Source organism: Siphateles boraxobius, unplaced genomic scaffold, assembly GCF_051911475.1.
Source record: "Siphateles boraxobius isolate OS27281-9 unplaced genomic scaffold, OSU_SipBor_1 66, whole genome shotgun sequence".
Classification (NCBI taxonomy): Eukaryota; Metazoa; Chordata; class Actinopteri; order Cypriniformes; family Leuciscidae; genus Siphateles; species Siphateles boraxobius.
The window spans coordinates 2,043,256-2,061,413 of NW_027509193.1; the positions used below are offsets into that span (position 1 = coordinate 2,043,256).

The window sequence follows — 18,158 nt, forward strand, 5'->3', positions numbered from 1 at the left end:
AAACGCTAGACGCTCTGCTGAAAACGCCAAGCTGTGGGCGCTTGAGAGCGTTTTGGCAGCGCAGCGTTTTTTCAGTTCTTTGCTATCATACAGAATATCCGCAGCTCAGTTTACTTGTAACCGATTTCACAGATAATTTGTTTCATACTCAAAATTTATTTTTCATCCATTTTGTTCGGTTAGCTCTGCTGGTTGACGTCGTTGTACAGAAAGAATGTTGTGACAGTTGGTCGGTGTGTTTTTTGTCCCGCCCCTCCTCCACTGTGATTGGACGGCTCGGTAAAAAGTGACAGTGATGAGTGCAGCGTTTTACCCAAAGTTGAACATTCTTCAACTCTCGGCGACCAGTAAAAAACGCTCAGCGCCTCGTTACGCTCATGGCGTTCTAAGAACGTGGCGCTCCCATTGAAAACAATTGAAAAAATACGCCAGCCACATGAAAAAAATACACTTTGGTGGACACACGGCCTTATGTTTTTATAGCAGCTGGAGCTTCTAGCGACAGCTGCAATGATTTTACCAACTGGCGATTGGCTCTTTAATTTAGAAGGCGGGACTTATTCCTACATTTTACGAGTTGCACTCTCTCATTCATAAAAAGGATACGAGTGCACCGTCTTTGTGTATATAAAGTCTTTGGTAGAATTAGATTATCGAAACTGCGATTCAACACAAAATAAAACAGAATGGTGACCAATATTTTCAGTGAATAACACACACAAAGCTATTGGATAGTTAGCTAAAAGGATAGTTTTTCTGTGAACTATCCCTCTAAATCAGTGTCAGTCAGGAACAAATATCGACGGGCACTTCTTCGAAAGTACTAAAATAATCAATTGTGGAAATGTTAAGAAATACCGGGATCAATTCATTCTTTACCGTTTCCATTCATATAGCGATGATGGTATATGACTATAGGATTTTCATTAGACAGTTGCTCTAGGAACCTGCTTGATTTATCCAAGTCTTAACCTATTATTTGAGAAATGGACAAATAAACTGTATCAGTTTCAAGGACCTTTTGACACTGGAAAGGATATCGATTTATGAAAAACGTTCATCTTTCATGCCCTCTGTCTATCCAGCATAAATCAACCATAGCCATCAATTTGTTGTAAAGGCTTTCCATTTCTCTGGCATCAGACTTGCTCCGCTCTGGCTCCCACACATCCTCATGCTGAGCAAGTGCTACAAGGAAGAGCCCAAAATAGACACAGGCTATAGTGCTGCCGCTGTGCCATTCAAAAAAAATACCAGCACTGAAATGCTTCACTGTTTCCCTGAGCCACGGCAGATAAAATGCTTCATTTCCGAATAATTTTAATAGTTGTTGGCAGGCAATCAAAAAAATAGGCTTCAAAGGGGTTTTTGAACTTCCTAATCACACCCGTTTCAAAGCATGGCACTTTTTCCTCGATTCTGACGTTAGAATCTGTTCCACGCCATATGCAAAACCTTCACCATTTCAAGGTCTTTAGCCAACCCTCACTTCCCTGCAAAAATACATACTGTGAAATCAAACTGACTATCTTGGCTTGAGGGCAAATATCTATTTGTGGAGCATGACAAACTTTATTTTCCTCCAATAAAACACATACCATTGACGCCAACTGACAGAACAGCCTCTGCAATAACAACTGTGTTTACCATGATGACTCAAAAAAACAAACCCCAGAAAGCCACCCAAACTCTTTCTCTGAGAAAATAAGATATTTAAATGACTCATCTTAGGGGCTCACACACAAATTTTTTTATTTTTTTTTGTCCAATCAGATGCTCTCTACAACGAGAATGTCCCTAACATTAACAACTAGCAAATTATGGTTTCTGGAAGTGATGTAAACAAATTCCATCTGGCTATTTTTTTTTTTTTTATGGGATGTGCTCTTTAAAACATCTCAGTTCAGCTTCCTGCTAATAAATATCCTATTAAAAGTGCCAAACTATTTCATGCGGTCTTTAAAGTCATGGTCAAAGAGAAGTATAGCAGCATATCTTCTTCTGAATTGTGACGTACATCCGAGTGTAACTTGGTTCTATGCATCGATTGTGATTAGATTTTTTTGAAATGTGGCAATGCTCTTGATGAATGCAAACTTGTAATCAATGAGGAGCAATGGCAAAGAGCCAATCAAGAAGCCATCACCCAGCAGATAGGGAGGAGAAAGTGGGGCTGGATTGGACACACATTACGTAAACCAACGAGTAATGTGACACGCCAGTCCCTCACTTGGACCCCTCAAGGAAGACGAAAGAAGGGATGGCCCAAGAACAGCTGGAGGCGAGACACTGAGACTGAGCTGAAGAAGAGTGATATCATCTGGACTCCAATAGAAAAGACCGCCCAAGACCATGCCCGCTGGAGAATCGCTGTTGATGGCCTATGCTCCAGGAGGAGCGATGGGCCTAAGTAAGTAAGTTGTAGTCAATGGTTAAAGTCCCACTGAAGTGCCTTGGAACGAGCAGCTTTGTGTCATGCGTTGTAGTATTTTCCACTGAACCGGGAAGCTAAGGCGGGACATATTGAAGGACTCCTCCCCCTTTTCAAATAGCCAATAGCATTTAGTTTACCTCACAGACTGCAAGTTGTACTTGGCAGCACAATGGAAGCAAATCCGAGCGATGATGATACGTTGGATTCAATAGTAGAGGTGTGAATAAATTCTAGCCATGGAAAACGGAATAAAACTTGAGCGTTTGAGCAACCGAACACACATATCCAACCCATATTACTCTGTGACGGGTCAGCGGTCGGTTTGGCCAGGTGGTATTTACAGTATAGGGGTGGAGCTTTAGATTCTAGAGAGCATTTGTTTGGACAGAAGATGTGATGAGAAGCTGGAGTCCGCGGTGATGTCATACAAATCTGTGATACATTTTAGCGGAAGTGAAAGACTAAAGGTGATGATACACAGGGCAACTTTTTGGGTAATGTTGCTGGGCAATGTTGCCTTCAACGGGCGACCAGATGAGACACAGGGCCCACAACCGAACTAAATTATCCAGAGAGAAAATTATTGCCCATTTTCAATGTGTAAGTGCCCAAGCGGCAATCTCTCGGCAAGATTGCCCAGCAACATTGCTCAAAAAGTTGCCCTGTGTATCATCATCTTTAGTTTTGAATGGTTATATCTCCTAAATGCAAATTTTGTTATTGTTTTGGAACACACCAGCTTTTTCATAACCTCAAGGCTTACATATTCATGCTAAAAGCTAAAAAACAACAACATACATTTTGATTTCAGGGGGCCTTTAAGAAAGGAGCGGGGTTTAAGAAGGACTACATGATGGGAGAAGTCCTGCATATGTCACCAGAGAGAAGTCTGACATTTAAAAAAAAAAACAGGTCAAAATATGTATGAAAAATAAACATATACCTGGATAAATAAATTTGGAATAAATTGAATAGATTTAATTTCATGCCAACTTTGAAAACACCCCAGGTAAGTTTAAACCAAAAAAACAGCTCGTTTACTCCCCAACAAGTGCTGGCAGGAGCAGCTCAAGGCCCAAAATGTCACGGGGCGACTGGTTAATCATTTAGCCAGACTGAAACGTGAACGAGCATCAGATTGGCCTGTTATATTCTGACACTCCAAGACGTCTGGAGTGCAGAGACTTCACAGATTTGAGATGCTGGTGGACCAATAACACTTCAGAAGACCACAGAGATTTGCACAGTTAAACACCAATGGACAGTCAACACACACACACACACACACGCACGCACACACACACACTTTATGATGGAGTGTCTGAACAGCTTTTTGATTAGATGCTGAAACTAAGTGTTAAACGGATAATTTTCAAGAATTATATTTTAATAACTTTTGCCTGAGGCCCACTTGTAATATTAATTTTTTTGAGGAATATTTTCCTCCCTCTCACTGACCCTGAAGACTGGAGGAGCCATTTTTGGGAACACAAATATAGAAATATATTTGAAGAATATTGGTAACCAAACAGTTTTGGTGCCCATTGACTTTTCAATTGAATGGACAAAAACAAAGACATTTCTCAAAATATCTTATTTTACGTTCCATAGATAAAGACATCATATAGGTTTGGAATAACATAACAGTGAATAAATGACAAAATTTTCAATTTTGGGTGAAGTATCTATTTAACCCTCTGGTGCATTTCGGTCAATCTTGACTGAAAAGTGGAAACATTTGGTACTGAGCCCAAACAACACCGGACTGAAAAAGCTCATTTTTTGAGATATCAAACTTAAATTTGCAACACAACTTGTTTAGATTTATGATCTTCAGGCAATTTGAGAGTAAAAGTGTGTTTTGGAAAATATGTATACGTCATGTAAAAATTGCAAATAGTATTTTTGTGAATCTTTAACTTTAGGTTAGTTGAGGTTTGCTTTCAGTCTGATATATTTTATTTTGATGTTCAATAATTTTTTTTAAACGTTACTACTCGTTTCAGAACATTTAGAGAAAATTCAAAAGTAATGTTCCTATAAAATTAGCAAATTGATAAAATGAAAATGTTCCCTTAATCCTCTTTAATGTTGCACAACCAAGAAAACCATTTTAAAAACCATTAAGATAACTTTTGAACGTTCGGAAATAGCGTTTTCATAACTTCCACACCACAACAATAACAATAAAAACACAAGAACCATATCCAGGAAATCACTTTCAGAACTATTCTTTTCCAGTGGATGAACGATAAAAACATTGTCAGCCAATCAGAATCCATCCTTCTTTAAAGAGCTAGAGCATTTAAAGTGTCAGGCAACAAAAACTGCAGTGCATGCCTATAATGAAACAGAACGAGATTGCACATTGGACTGGGCGCTTATATAGTTTTCGTTCTTTATGTGAATAGGTTTCAACCGTTTGCTGTAACAGCATATATCCTCCTTCCTCATCACTTTCTGAACACCGAAGGTGTCCTTTAGCCTACCTGCAAATGTGGACAATCGTTGTGAACATCAGATCAGGAATACTACGATTTTTAGAATGTGTCGTTTTTTTTCAGCTTCGTTTCAATAAATATTCTTTCTGGACTAGAGAAAAGCTTTGAGCTCCGACACTTACAATGCATCAAACACAGTTATTTAAGGTATAGAAAAATGTATATGATCCCTTTAAACAATATGAAAATGCTGGAAAAAGAGAAGCAAACCAGCTCCTTCCACTGCTGGCTCACCCTAAAGTCTATCCCCACTGTTGCAATGAAGTTGCCTCCCAGAAAGGCACCATCTTTAAAGCGCACCAGGACGCAGGTCTTCCCCACTGCCGAGTCTCCCAGCAGCATCACCTAAAGGCATCAGGGTCAGAGACAGCTGTTAGGCCTGCAACCCATTGATTACACACATCCTGGTTTGATTTAATGAGCTCTAACTGTTCACCAACACCATGTTAAAGTCAACATGAAATGACGTTCACAACCCACTGTACTTCCATCAAATTATACATTTCCGAGCGGAATGAGGCAAAACCTTTTTAATCCATCAAGATTGTGAAAGGTTTCTCTAATTAACAGGTTTTAGAAGAGAGCTTGGCAGGAACAAATAATTGAGAATAACTGCTACGTTTACATGGACACCTTTTGAATTGAATTCAAATTAATTCATTTTGATTGATGAATCCGATTGTAGCGTTTACATGAACGCTATAATGTGCGCGTTTATATCCCTATGTTCACACTACTGTCAGTCCAAATCCAATTATTTGTGTATCCGATTAGAATCCGATCTAAAATGATTGATGTCCACATTGTGTATCGCAAATGCGATGAGTGTCCATATTGCTCTTTGCGTTTTCCAAAATATCTGCATTGGTTTCTATGGCAATGACGACACTGGATTGGTAGGTAAACGCCAAAAAAACAACAGCAACCGCAACATGGAGGGGGGTTTGCAATACAGATGTTGTATTATTCACAACATGAGTGTGTAGCCGGCTGATATGAGTGGCTTTATTACGTGCTGTTGTCTCCATCGGTTTACAAATATGAGCGTAACGGTCCATTCAAATGTTCCCGCACCCGTTTTTTAAAACACTTTCAAATCAAACACTTCCGTGTGCTCTCAAACGCTCCCGTGCGTTGATCATTGTAGGCAATCACAGACATATCCGATGAGCGCGTGAACACAATGGCCAATGCGCTTACGAATCCGCTCAACGGAGCGCAAAGCATAACAAATTTTTTTTTTTTGGATAACTCTAGTCTCCGTTATATTGTAATTTTCTGCTTGTTCGGCACTTTGCAACAACACAAACTTGTTTCTGCAGCGACTTTGCATCGGATTCAAAACACATAAGGATGTAGCTCGAAACGGATTTGTATTTCATGTGATTTTTTTTGGTGTTCACACCAGATAAATCTGACTGGATTTCAATCTGATATTCACAAAAATCGGATTTTGACTGACAGTCTGAACTGGTCACAACCCAGATAGCAAATGACATCTGGCTCATTTGTGGCCCACAGCCTGCATAAAATGACGTTGATAACTCAAGTGTGGCTGGCAATACGATACATATACGGGCTTCATCTGGACCAACTATGGCACAGTTCTGGCAGCGGCACAGGTCATATGGGCCGTATCTGGGCCACACACAGCAAGCTACAATTCACGTTAAACCCGGCTTGATGTACGTGGGCCAGATTCGGCCCATATGACCTTTTCTCCTGCCAGAACTGTGCCATAGTTGGTTCAGATGAAGCCTGTATATGTATTGTGTGCCATAGTTGGCCCAGATGATGTATCTCAGACAGCAACATAGTGTCGACCCAGATCCGGCCCACATCTGGTACATGTGGATTCAATGCGTACCAGATGTGGGCCGATACTATGTTGCTGTCTGGGATGCTATTTGGGAAGCTTCAAACAATAAATTATTTTTTGACATGCTAACTTTTCTCCTACATTGCTTTTTTTCTTTGTTATAAAGAGCAATATATTTATCTATTTCGGGTCCTAATTAAGAGACGACAAGCACATGAACCATTGTGCCGTGCTGCTTATATTTTTCAAGCAGTAAAAACGCCTCTTCTCACGTCCAAAACAAGGTGCCTCCGAAATTATTAAGGTCCATGTAAAAACAGTTAGTGACAATTATGCACACTAAAACCAGAAACAAGTATTGAAATGGGGTCATTTCTGCCTTGACTGGAACACCTCCTTTTAAAAGGAGAAAATGCATTGTAACGAACAGGAAACTTAAATTGTGAAATGAGTGTTTACCCAATTGTGTTTTAGTGGTATTGCATAATATTTCTCAGAAACTTTCAACTCCGACATTGAAAATTGTTCATCATTTTTAATCTATGTACTCTCCTTACTACAAAATAGCTCATTTTATTGGACTAAAATACATAATTTTCACTGTAAAAAAAAATATTTTCTTGATTTCACAACTTATCTTTTATCATATCAAATTAGATAATGTGATTTGCATAACATAATATTTTTAGTTTCTATTAACCCAATCTCCTTTGGTGTATTAATTTTAATTTAAATTAACTCAATTATAAGGCAAACGGGTAACTTACTTTAATTTAAACCAACACTTTTTTTTAACAGTAAACCCCAGAGACGAGATGTTTTATATCATTGAGTCTCTTCAAAATACATCAATGGGGTTTTAAATGCGTAAAACTGACTCCCTCCTTGGCTCAATATTTGTCCTCCAGGGAGTAAAAGTCAAATATGCACATTACTCAGATACTATGCACGAAAAGACAAATGGGTGATATACTGTATATAGCTTAACTTTTAAAAGGGAGAAAACAACTATTTTATGTCAATATTTTTGCGCAGTTAATTGTAAGAACAATTTAAGTTACTTTGGTGCAATACAAATTTAGTAAGCTACTGCGTTTGGTCCTAAAGTAACCAGTTGAAAGAACCGCTGCTATATTTTACCATTACACAGTAAACAACTGTATATTATCCATGATTGCAGCCATTTAAAGTGAATTCTGATAGTTGCATGGCGGTTAACATGCCTTGTTGAAAACTAAGTAATTTCAGAGGAGAAGACGCACGCACGCGCGCCACAGGTGCCAACTAACACAGGGCACTTGTTTCAGACACAACAATCGTGATAACAACAATGAATTATACAGACAATAAAAAAATAACTCACACCTTGAAGGCGACATCAAAATACTCGTTGACCGAGGCGCAACGCTCCAGCATATTTCTCGATGTTCCGTTTTGAACCCCATTCTCCATCAATGTTGCTTTTTTGATTGACATCGCGGAAACAGATAGCGAGGATGTTTTGCTTTCGATGTTCTTCTCGAGACGCGCCGCGGTGACTATATCACAAATGCATCACATAGTGCATCTAAAACGCGCCCAAACTTCATCAGATGCTGGCGGAGGATGAGGATGGAGATCAATGAGCATGAAGAAACACAAAACATGCATTTATCCGAAAAGCGTCCACTTCATTATTGTTAACGCGCAAAGACGCAAAACACATGAGCGTTATAGCTGAGTTGCGCACTGCAAAGAAGCAGCTCCAAAACACACATGAGCAACAGGCTCTCGTGGGTCACACTCAAACACACACACACACACACAGACAGGTGCGAGATCACACTGATTGAAAGGAGGAGACCGACCACTGACAACCATTAAGCGACGTGACAAAACTAGACGCGCCCATTGTAAGCTGCCGCGAGCGCACGGCTTGTTGCTTTAATTCGTTGTGGTTTTTGTCGCGTCGCGTCTGTTGAGGTGCAAACGCTTCCCAACGTGTTTTGTCGTGTGACATAAACCCATTCTTTCTGCAGGGGGCGCGTCAGGGCCCCGAGAGCCAAATCCTCAATCCAACCTCATTCAAATCTCAGGGGATTTTTGGCTTTATTTTTGGCATTTGCGCACAATAAATTATAATCATTCAAACCTATTGATTCCATTCATTGAAAACGGACAAACAAATGAAAATCCACCCAAGCGATCTCAAAAACATTATATGATAAAAAAGGCCCTCACAAATGACTGTGATTGGTCCATCCTACACAGTGCTGTGAAAAGTATCACGTACCACGTGACAACAGTGCCTTTGCATGGTGCTCCAGAAGATCTGGACATTCATAATGTATGTCTGAATAATAATACTGTGAACATTTAATAAACTTCTGTGAGTTGAAAATACAATCTCAAGCGTTCAAGTATATGAATTATTGTTTGGAAACATCGTCCCTGACCAATTAGAGTAAGAGGCATATTACAAGCCCCACCCACTTTGTAATTTCAACGGCCATTCTACCATTTTATTCTGTGTGTGTGTGTGTGTGTGTGTGTGTGTGTGTGTGTGTGTGTGTGTGTGTGTGTGTGTGTGTGTGTGTGTGTGTGTGAGAGAGAGAGAGAGTGTGAGAGAGTGAGAGAGAGAGAGTTTCGCCGAATATTTGTGGTTTGTCGCGACGCCTGCGGCCAATGCAGATGAGGTTTGACAGAATGCAGAACATAATATAAAATCTAAACTGTAGTTTTGAATAACAAATTGCTCTGCAGGTTGCTTTATGATAACATGACCAAATCAATTAAGTAGTGGTATATAAATAATTCCAATGGTGTATTTTAAAACTTCCACAACATAAACCCCCCGGTTTCATAGACAAGGTTTAAGCCTAGTCCTAGGCTAAAATGCATGTTTGAGTTGTTTTAACTAAGGGCAACTTGCACTGACAGATATGTCTAATAAAACATGTGCCGTTGTTTTGTCTGAAGATGCACATCAGTAATGTTTCTTTCTTTCTTTCTAGGACACGTTTATAAAAGCTATACTTAAATGCCCTAATTGAACTAAGACCTAATCCTGGCTCAATCTAAGACCTGTTTGTGAAACCAAGTCTTTGTGTTACAAATTCATTTAATTTTCGTTTAAAAAAAAGTTTAGTTCGCCCCCTACTGACCAACAAGTGGACTGACATCCAGTGGCAGAATCTCATAAAATAGCCTACATAAAACAGCAAAGTTATAGGCCTAATAAAAAATATATATTATTTAGGTAAAAACACAGCACTTTATTATTGGATGATGTTTAACAGTTTTACAGATGTTTACCAGTCCCCCCTGTTATGATCCCTTATGATATGCAGGAATATTTGCCATTTTTTAATGTTATGCACTCATATTAAACACCCTGTCACACACACACACACACACACACACACACACACACACACACACACACACACACACACACACACACACACACACACACACTGCAAAGAAATAATGAAAAACAACAAACAGTGATGATCCAAGCGAGGCCAGACAGATCCCTCTGTAATTATAATCAGAGCCCCCAGTAAAATGATCATTATCATATTATTGTAATCAGACGCTGTGTGCTGAGAAACCCCGTCGGCTCTCTACAGGGAGTTATGACAGAAGACAGAAAAGCAAATCCAGCAGGCAAAGCCATCATGGAAGCCATTGATTTGTGCCAATCAACATTTTCAGAGATATGGGGAAGATGAGGGAACACACACATGTGTGTTTACTTTACTAATAAAAGTCAGCTGTTTCTGATTTTAGCTTATATGATTGCTAGGGAAAATCATAATTTTTCCCCTTGCATAAAACCCTAAATTTATACTTAATATAGCCTAAATATAAGTGCAACAATATGATATTATATATTATTTGAGGAAAAGCACGTTGTGTGTCCTGCTCCCTTCTTACTTTCCCAGCAGTTCTGTTATAATATTGGTCTTTGCTGTTTGTCCCATATATAAAAAAATACATTAAACCGTTTAATTCACTCAAATCACAGTCAAAGAATTAAATCTAAAAGACAAACTTAATGCAGGATCTTTATTGGCACCTATAATTCCACGAGGAACCACGGAATCTTTCCATTCCACAAAAAGTTCTTAATAGTGTGAAAAAAAGATTTGTAGATTATTAAAATGTTCACTGCTCACTGAAAGGTTAATTATTTGGGGAACCCGAAATACAGTAGGCATTGCTCTGAAAAAACAACAACCTAACACTTTGCAAAAATGTTCCATTAGTTAATTTATTTACTACACTGTAAAAAATAATACGTAATTTTTACGGTAAAAAAAACGGCAGCTGTCGTTACCAGAACTTTACCGTCAAAAATACGGTAGCAACGTTGTTGGTTTTACAGATTTAACTTAAAATTGACAGTAATAAAACGTATTTCATTATCTGATATAATGTTACAGTAATTTACGGACCTATTGGAGTATTAATTTCTGTTTTGTAACATTGTAATACACTGACAAACAACAATCATCACAGCAGTGATGAGAGTCACATGATCTATCAAAGCTCATCACAAGGAGTTCTTCCACAAGAAATATAATTCTACCAGAAAGTGCTATATAGAAGTTGCACAGTCTCATTCGCACAAACATTAAACACCATCATGGTAACACACATGCAATTTTAAAAATGCAATAAACATTAATTTAACAACATTAAATGTAACATAACACCCTAATGTGCATAACTTATCAGAAGAAAACTATGAAGAAACAGTTATTTCAACAAAAATAGTTCAAATGTGAAGTGTCACGCAGGGAATTGTGGGAATGTCATTTTACGTTTTTTCACTGTAAAGTGAGAGAGAGTTTTCTTTTTCACTTTCAAAAACTGTAAATTTAACGGTATTTTACAGTAAAATTACATTAAATGTACGATCTATCACAGTTATTTACCGTATATAGTAAGGAAACTTTTTGTTAACCAATTAACAGTTTTGCACTGTAGCATTTTTACAGTCTTTTACTGTTAACGATCATTTTTTTTACAGTGAACTAACAATGAGCAATACATTTGTTACTGTATTTGTTCATCTTTGTTAACGTTAGTTAATAAAAAATAAAGCTGTTCATTGTTTGTTCATGTTAGTTCACAGTGCATTAACTAATGTTAACAAGATTTTAATAAAGTATTAGCAAATGTTGAAATTAACATTAAAGATTAATAAATGCTGTATAAGTGCAGGTGTTTAATAGTTCATGCTAACTAATGTAGTTAACTAATGTTAACTTATGAACCCTATTGTAAAATGATAACAAAAAACTTTTTTTTTTATAAATGTTTTTTAAGATTGTGCCTAATATAAATTACATGAAATTAAAATACATTTGAAATATTATTTAATGAAAATTATGATTAAAGTATTGTTATATATATTTGATTTCAAACATTTTTGTCTTGTTTAAAGCATAAAAAATGCAGCGATGTGAAGTTTTAATATTCAATGTCATTTTGCGTCTCGTTTTGAGGATGTTTGTTAATTTTGCAGTGTAAAGTGATGTCATCCGAGTGTCTAACCCGAGGTGTGACCTTCTGCTGAGAGACTCACCGTGAAGCCGATGCCCACAGTAGCAGTGAAGGATCCTGGGATGAATTTACCCTGGTCAAACTGCACTAACAGAGACGTCTTCCCCACTCCACTGTCTCCAACTAGTATAGTCTGCAACAGACAGACAGGAACAGAGGGATGGTCAGAATGAAGATAAAGGTATTGTGACACTTTTGTGGTTATCAAACGTTTGTGGATCATAGATACTTCTTTCCCTGCCAGCGTTTTTGATCATTTTCTCAAAGTTTTCATGGCCCCCAGAATATTTTGTTGTATGAATTCATGATATTCATATCTAAACACACAATATATAAAAGAAAGAACAGATCATCTGCTTTTAAACAACAAAACCCGTTTTATTCTAGCGTCATGCATTAATTTATGATCAACATTTGAATGTGGGTAAGTTTCATAAAAAAAAAAAAGCAGACGAAGAAAATCAAAGAGTACATCCAGATAGGATTCAGAACGATGATGAAAACACAGATGGAGTAGATCGAGTCCATCAACACCCCCAAAGCTTCACAGTCCCAAAGCTCGTCCTGGGTCGACATTTCATTTATTAATATTAGGCAGTTTTGATTTATATGCTGTTAAATGTTAATGATCGCATTATTTTACATGTGCACGTGATAACATATGATATGTTTCTGCATCTTCTTCACCTGTGCTTTGATCAGGAGTTTCTGTACTCATTCAAGATGTCTAAAAGCCCCCCCTACTGTATAAGGGGTCGTTACGTTTTTCCATTCCAATGCGCTACCATTTCATTGTTTTTTCTATGTAAACACGCACTAGACGGACGTTTATAACCGTTGCGCTCGTGTCTTGCGTCTTTTGGAGTGTCTCGCGCATGATACGGCGTTCTAAAAAACAGTTAAAATCAGTTCAACTTTCGAAAAATGCGTTTTTTCCCCATTCCACAGATGCCACTTAGTTTATGCGACAACGATGTACTAAAAGCGGAAATGTTTTTCCTTTGCGTTTTTCACATAGCCTACAGATGACAACTTGGTCAAAATGATCCTGTTCAAACTAATCCACAAAAACGCTGCATTATTATTAATGCCAGGCCAGTCGATGCCTATTGACTGGACACATATGCATGCGTATGACGTCGCCGTTTTCACAAATTCAAAACGGTGTCTTTTCAAAAACTTGCACTGTGATAGGCCTACACTTTTTAAAAAAATTGTGTTTTGAGGCCCCCCAAAACGCCGTTGTTGTGTAAATGAATGGCCAAAACACATAGGCTATAAGGTTTTCCATTTTAGTTGAAAACGGAGTTGTGTAATCGGCACCTTAGACAACATAATTGCAAACTGAGGGACCGTTTCTTTACACGACACGGTTTTAACTAAAATGGAAAACTTTTTATGCATTTTGGCCGTTTATTTATTTACACGACAATGACGTTAGTCGGTTCCACAGATCTGTGTGAATGGGGATCGTTTTGACAACGTTGTTTTTCTGTATGCAAGAAAAAAACGATAAACTTTTCAGTTTTTAGTACATCGTTGTCGTGTGTTCACACCCTAAGGCCAATTCACACTGCCACAACAAACTCCAACAAACATGGTTGTAGGGTTTTGCTGGATCAGTGTGTTCACCGGGACAGTGAATTGGCCTTAATGTATGTCTAAATTCTGTTTGGGGCTATTGCATTTTTGTTGCATATTACATTATTTCTTCTGTGCTTAGATATGCAACTACAATGGAAAACATTTGAACATAAACAGCAAAATAAGCGAAAGGGTTCAGATATTTTTTCACAACCTTCTGCTAAAAACACAGTGTAAAGTACATATATAAACAAACACAGGGAATAATAATCAAATGTCTTAATTTCCCTTTTGCTGCATTCTCTCATCTATGTAGCGTGATTTAAATGTAAAGAAAAACGAGCCTCAGCTTTAGGACGGGAGAGATGATTATAGCTAGTGTTGTAGAGACAGATTAGTCACTTTCATGTTGTCACCTGCTATTGGCATCAACAAGAATTAGTTGGGGGGGACAGAAAGAAGCTCTGCTCACTCACAGCTTTCTCATCAAGAGATCAGTCAGGGTGTTTGATGATGCTGTTTTCAAAGGCAAGCATCACTAATACTATCACTAGACTGTTGCTCATACGTGCGGTTTAACCTATGAAATCACGCAGCTTTTTGAGGAGAGTTGTAGTTAAAAAAGTCAAGTCATGTCACATTTATTTATATGGCGCTTTTTACACTACAGATTGTTTCAAAGCAGCTTTACAGAGATATCAGGAAAATAATGCAAAAAAGTTTGTTTCCAGAAGAAATTAGCGTCTCAGTGATATTTCATTTTTGTTGTAAAAAAGTTATTAATTTAGTTAATTTATATATATATATATATATATATATATATATATATATATATATATAGCCACTCTGGAGAAAACCGTGATGTCATCGTCCAGCTCAGTTCAGTTCTCATATAATAGTGTCAATGCAGGCAGATCAATAATATTGTTGAAAATTAAATGAAATGTCCCCAACTAAGCAAGCCAAAAAACATACCAGACTTATAAAAGGACCCGTGTCATATTTACAGACAATAATATCATAGATTGTGAGATCTGAGGGTAGGTTTTTTTGACTCGGGCCAGTTAGCAATCACTTCAACAACCCAGAACCATAAGCAGAACACTCTTGAAACCACTTGGAGACGCCCTAGCAACAACCTAAAACATCTAGAAACAGCATAACAACATGGCAATAAACCCTAGTTACCATCTAGATATGCCTTGAAAGCACCAAGAATGATCTAGCAGCCACCTAAAAATGTCCTAGAAAATGTCAGAAATGTTTTTACATATGCATAGCAACACCCTGGCAACCACCCAGTACATCATAGCTACTACAGTGCCCACCAGCCCGAAACGCCCCCTTTTCTATCTGGAACACCCTAGCAATCATCTAGAAATGGCACTCTAATAGCACTTTAGCCACCACCTAGAAATGCCCTAGCAACACTCAGAACACCTTTACCTCTGCATAGCAACACCATGGCAAGCAATAGTACATTATAGCCTGTACATTATAGTCTAGAAATGACTAACATCATACAAATGATTCAGAAACATTCACACAACCCCAAGAAAACTTAGAAATTCCCTAGTAACATTTGGAGAAGCTGAACATCTGCAATTCTGCATAGCAACACCGTGGCATTCTGGCAACCACCCAGTAAATCATAACCCCTTATAAATGCTTTAGCAACCAACCTAACATCCACACTACAAAGAAATGCCCTAACATCTGGAGCACCTTAGTAAACACCTAGTAACACTCTAGCAACCACCCAAAACCCCATCTAGGAACACTGAGCAACCATCAAATCCCCCCTAGCAACACTCCGAACACCTTCACATATGCATAGCAATACCCTGGCAACAACCCAGTGAAGTATAGTTAACACCTATAAAGGACCAACACCCTACAATCTACTTAGACACACTTTAACAATCACCAAGACCCTAGCCACAATGCTTCCTGGTTATACGTCAGAACGCCTGCTCAGTATTGGCCGGCTCCTGCGTCAGCATCACACGCAAGCGTCATGGTGATCACATGACCAGCGTCAGCCAATAGTGAGGTGGCAATCATCTGAAATTATCTTTAAATGCTGAGCCGCTGTTTTCATTCGGCCTTCTTTTTTTGTGTGTCTGAGTGAAAGGCGTAAGGGGATGAACAAAGAAGGACCACGTAATTTCCTCATTAGCTTCACGTTACCACAACAAAGCTAGGCGGCGACAACAGGAATATATTATTATTGCTGTTAATATGATACATTTATTATGACGTTTTTAAATACGCTTTATATACTGCGTGTCTGTAGTCTGTGTGTCTAGTCTGTGTGTCCCTGGTCTGTTTTTAAGTCCCCCTGTAGTCAATCATTTTATCCCTTAAAACTAATCTTTGATCACCAAAATTACATATTTAAACGTTTTTTAGCTTGAAAAAAAAATCTTAATGCCTTGAATGTAACTCTACACCCTTGCCTCATTTAATATATGCGGTTCTATGAATATGCAAATGAGCCCCGCCTCCACTCACTCACACCAGCTCAGAGATCCACTGGTTGACGATCACACGTTGATCTGATTGGTTACAAGGTAGTTTGTGACGTCAGAAACACCAGCGATTTCAAACCGTGTTTTTGAGACTGTCTTTGGTTCACTGCAGTTTTAAGGAGAAAATACTCAGCAATGGTGTCGACTTATGAATTTGTAAATGGTTTGTCTTAACGCCTATTAAAAACACCACATAGACATATAAACAACATTAAACGCTTGATTTTCACCACAGGGGGACTTTAACTTTATAAGATAAGTATTAAACACATAAAGCATTAAACACATTTCTTACCTATGAAACTTTTATAAAAATAATCTGAAATGCATGACGAAAATGTGAGTAATATATCACAACAAAACAAAAAGACTTGAATTATTCTGTTCCTACATTAACTCCAACTCTCCTGCCATGTCTAATCACAAGTGTTATAGGGGTTACAACACAACACAGGGGACTTTAAGAAAATTTATGTAAGTATAAAATTTGATTATTCGTGCCTGTTATGAACTGATCTGATCATTATATTTAGAAGACTTAATAGGTTCATTATATCACTAAAACCTTCTAAAACCAGAACCGGTCACAATTAACAAAGTTTATTGACGATTTAAAAGTTATCATCCAACGTGATGACAAATGAGCTTTCCAAATAATGCAATGCATTATTTGCACAGTATAATAGTAGTAAATTTATCTCTCACACACGTGTCCCGCATAACCATAATCAACTGTCTTGCAACAGAGCGATAACCAGGTGGTCACCCTATGGTGAAGGGAATCGGTTGTTCACTTTCGTTGGGAACGTCCCTACAAATGGCATCCTGTTCCCGAAGTGCCCTTCAAGGGTTTAATTGTCCCATGTCTCACACTCGCCCCCCTATAAAAGCTCCACATCTCTGTGGGGTCTGACCGAGGACGTGGGCATCATCCTGTACTGGTTTCCATGGTTACCACATCCGGCCAGAGCTTGCAAAAACACGTTCGATGGCATTTATCAGCTGGAGGGCAGATTGGTAGTTGTTTTAATCTCATCCAATCCCTGCAATGCCACAGGCAGCAACAATATTATGTTCGGTGACTCTTTCTGTGTTAAATAGATCTTTTATGATTGTTTTAGAAACAATGTTATCGTTTAGAATATAGGAAGTTTTTGAGAGTCAAATGGCATTGTTTCACACGGCTAAACAAACGAATACCTGCGGGATGATTTCAGGAAATGAATCGTGTCGAACTCAGAGCCCACAGCTAGGCTTCCAAACTCTTATTATTATTTCATACAAATCTCATCCATGCTTGAAATTCCTTAAATCCCTCATTACTCATTCAGCTTTGAAATGCTTGATTAAGGAAGAACACAACGGAACAAACCACACGAGGCAGGTGACGGGGACACGAGATGCTATTACCATGGCAACGCATGCATTTACACAAACAAAGTCTCTGCTTCTGTAGATATCGCTGATACTTATATTCATTAATGTGACACGGCCTAAAAGCTTGAAAAATGAGTGATTTGGGTTCACAATATAATTCATAGGAATAATCAGCAATATTTAGGCCTACCTAAATATATTTGTTCTAAAGCATTGTAATACAGGTGCTGGTCATATAATTAGAATATCATCGGAAGTTGATTTATTTCAGTATTTCATTTCATTTCATTTTATTTTTTTATATAGCACAAATAAACACAACAGAAGTTGACCACTGTGCTTTACAAGGCAAGAGTCCA

At 38.1% G+C, this 18,158-nt stretch overlaps 1 protein-coding gene across 2 annotated transcripts in view; it reads right to left on the reverse strand.

Annotated features, from left to right (window-relative positions):
• LOC143721342 (ras-related protein Rab-37) overlaps positions 1 to 18,158 on the reverse strand; it is a 39,231-nt gene that overhangs the window by 14,540 nt on the left and 6,533 nt on the right. Inside the window, exons 1-2 of one of the 2 annotated variants that reach the window (XM_077211637.1) lie at positions 8,120 to 8,748; positions 5,170 to 5,280 (exon numbers count right to left, since the gene is read on the reverse strand). In XM_077211637.1, coding sequence (XP_077067752.1) covers positions 5,170 to 5,280; positions 8,120 to 8,230 — 222 coding nt within the window. In that variant the 5' untranslated portion in view covers positions 8,231 to 8,748. Of the gene's footprint in view, positions 1 to 5,169; positions 5,281 to 8,119; positions 8,749 to 12,329; positions 12,441 to 18,158 lie in introns of those variants that run through there. The other variant, XM_077211636.1, reaches the window with a different exon arrangement.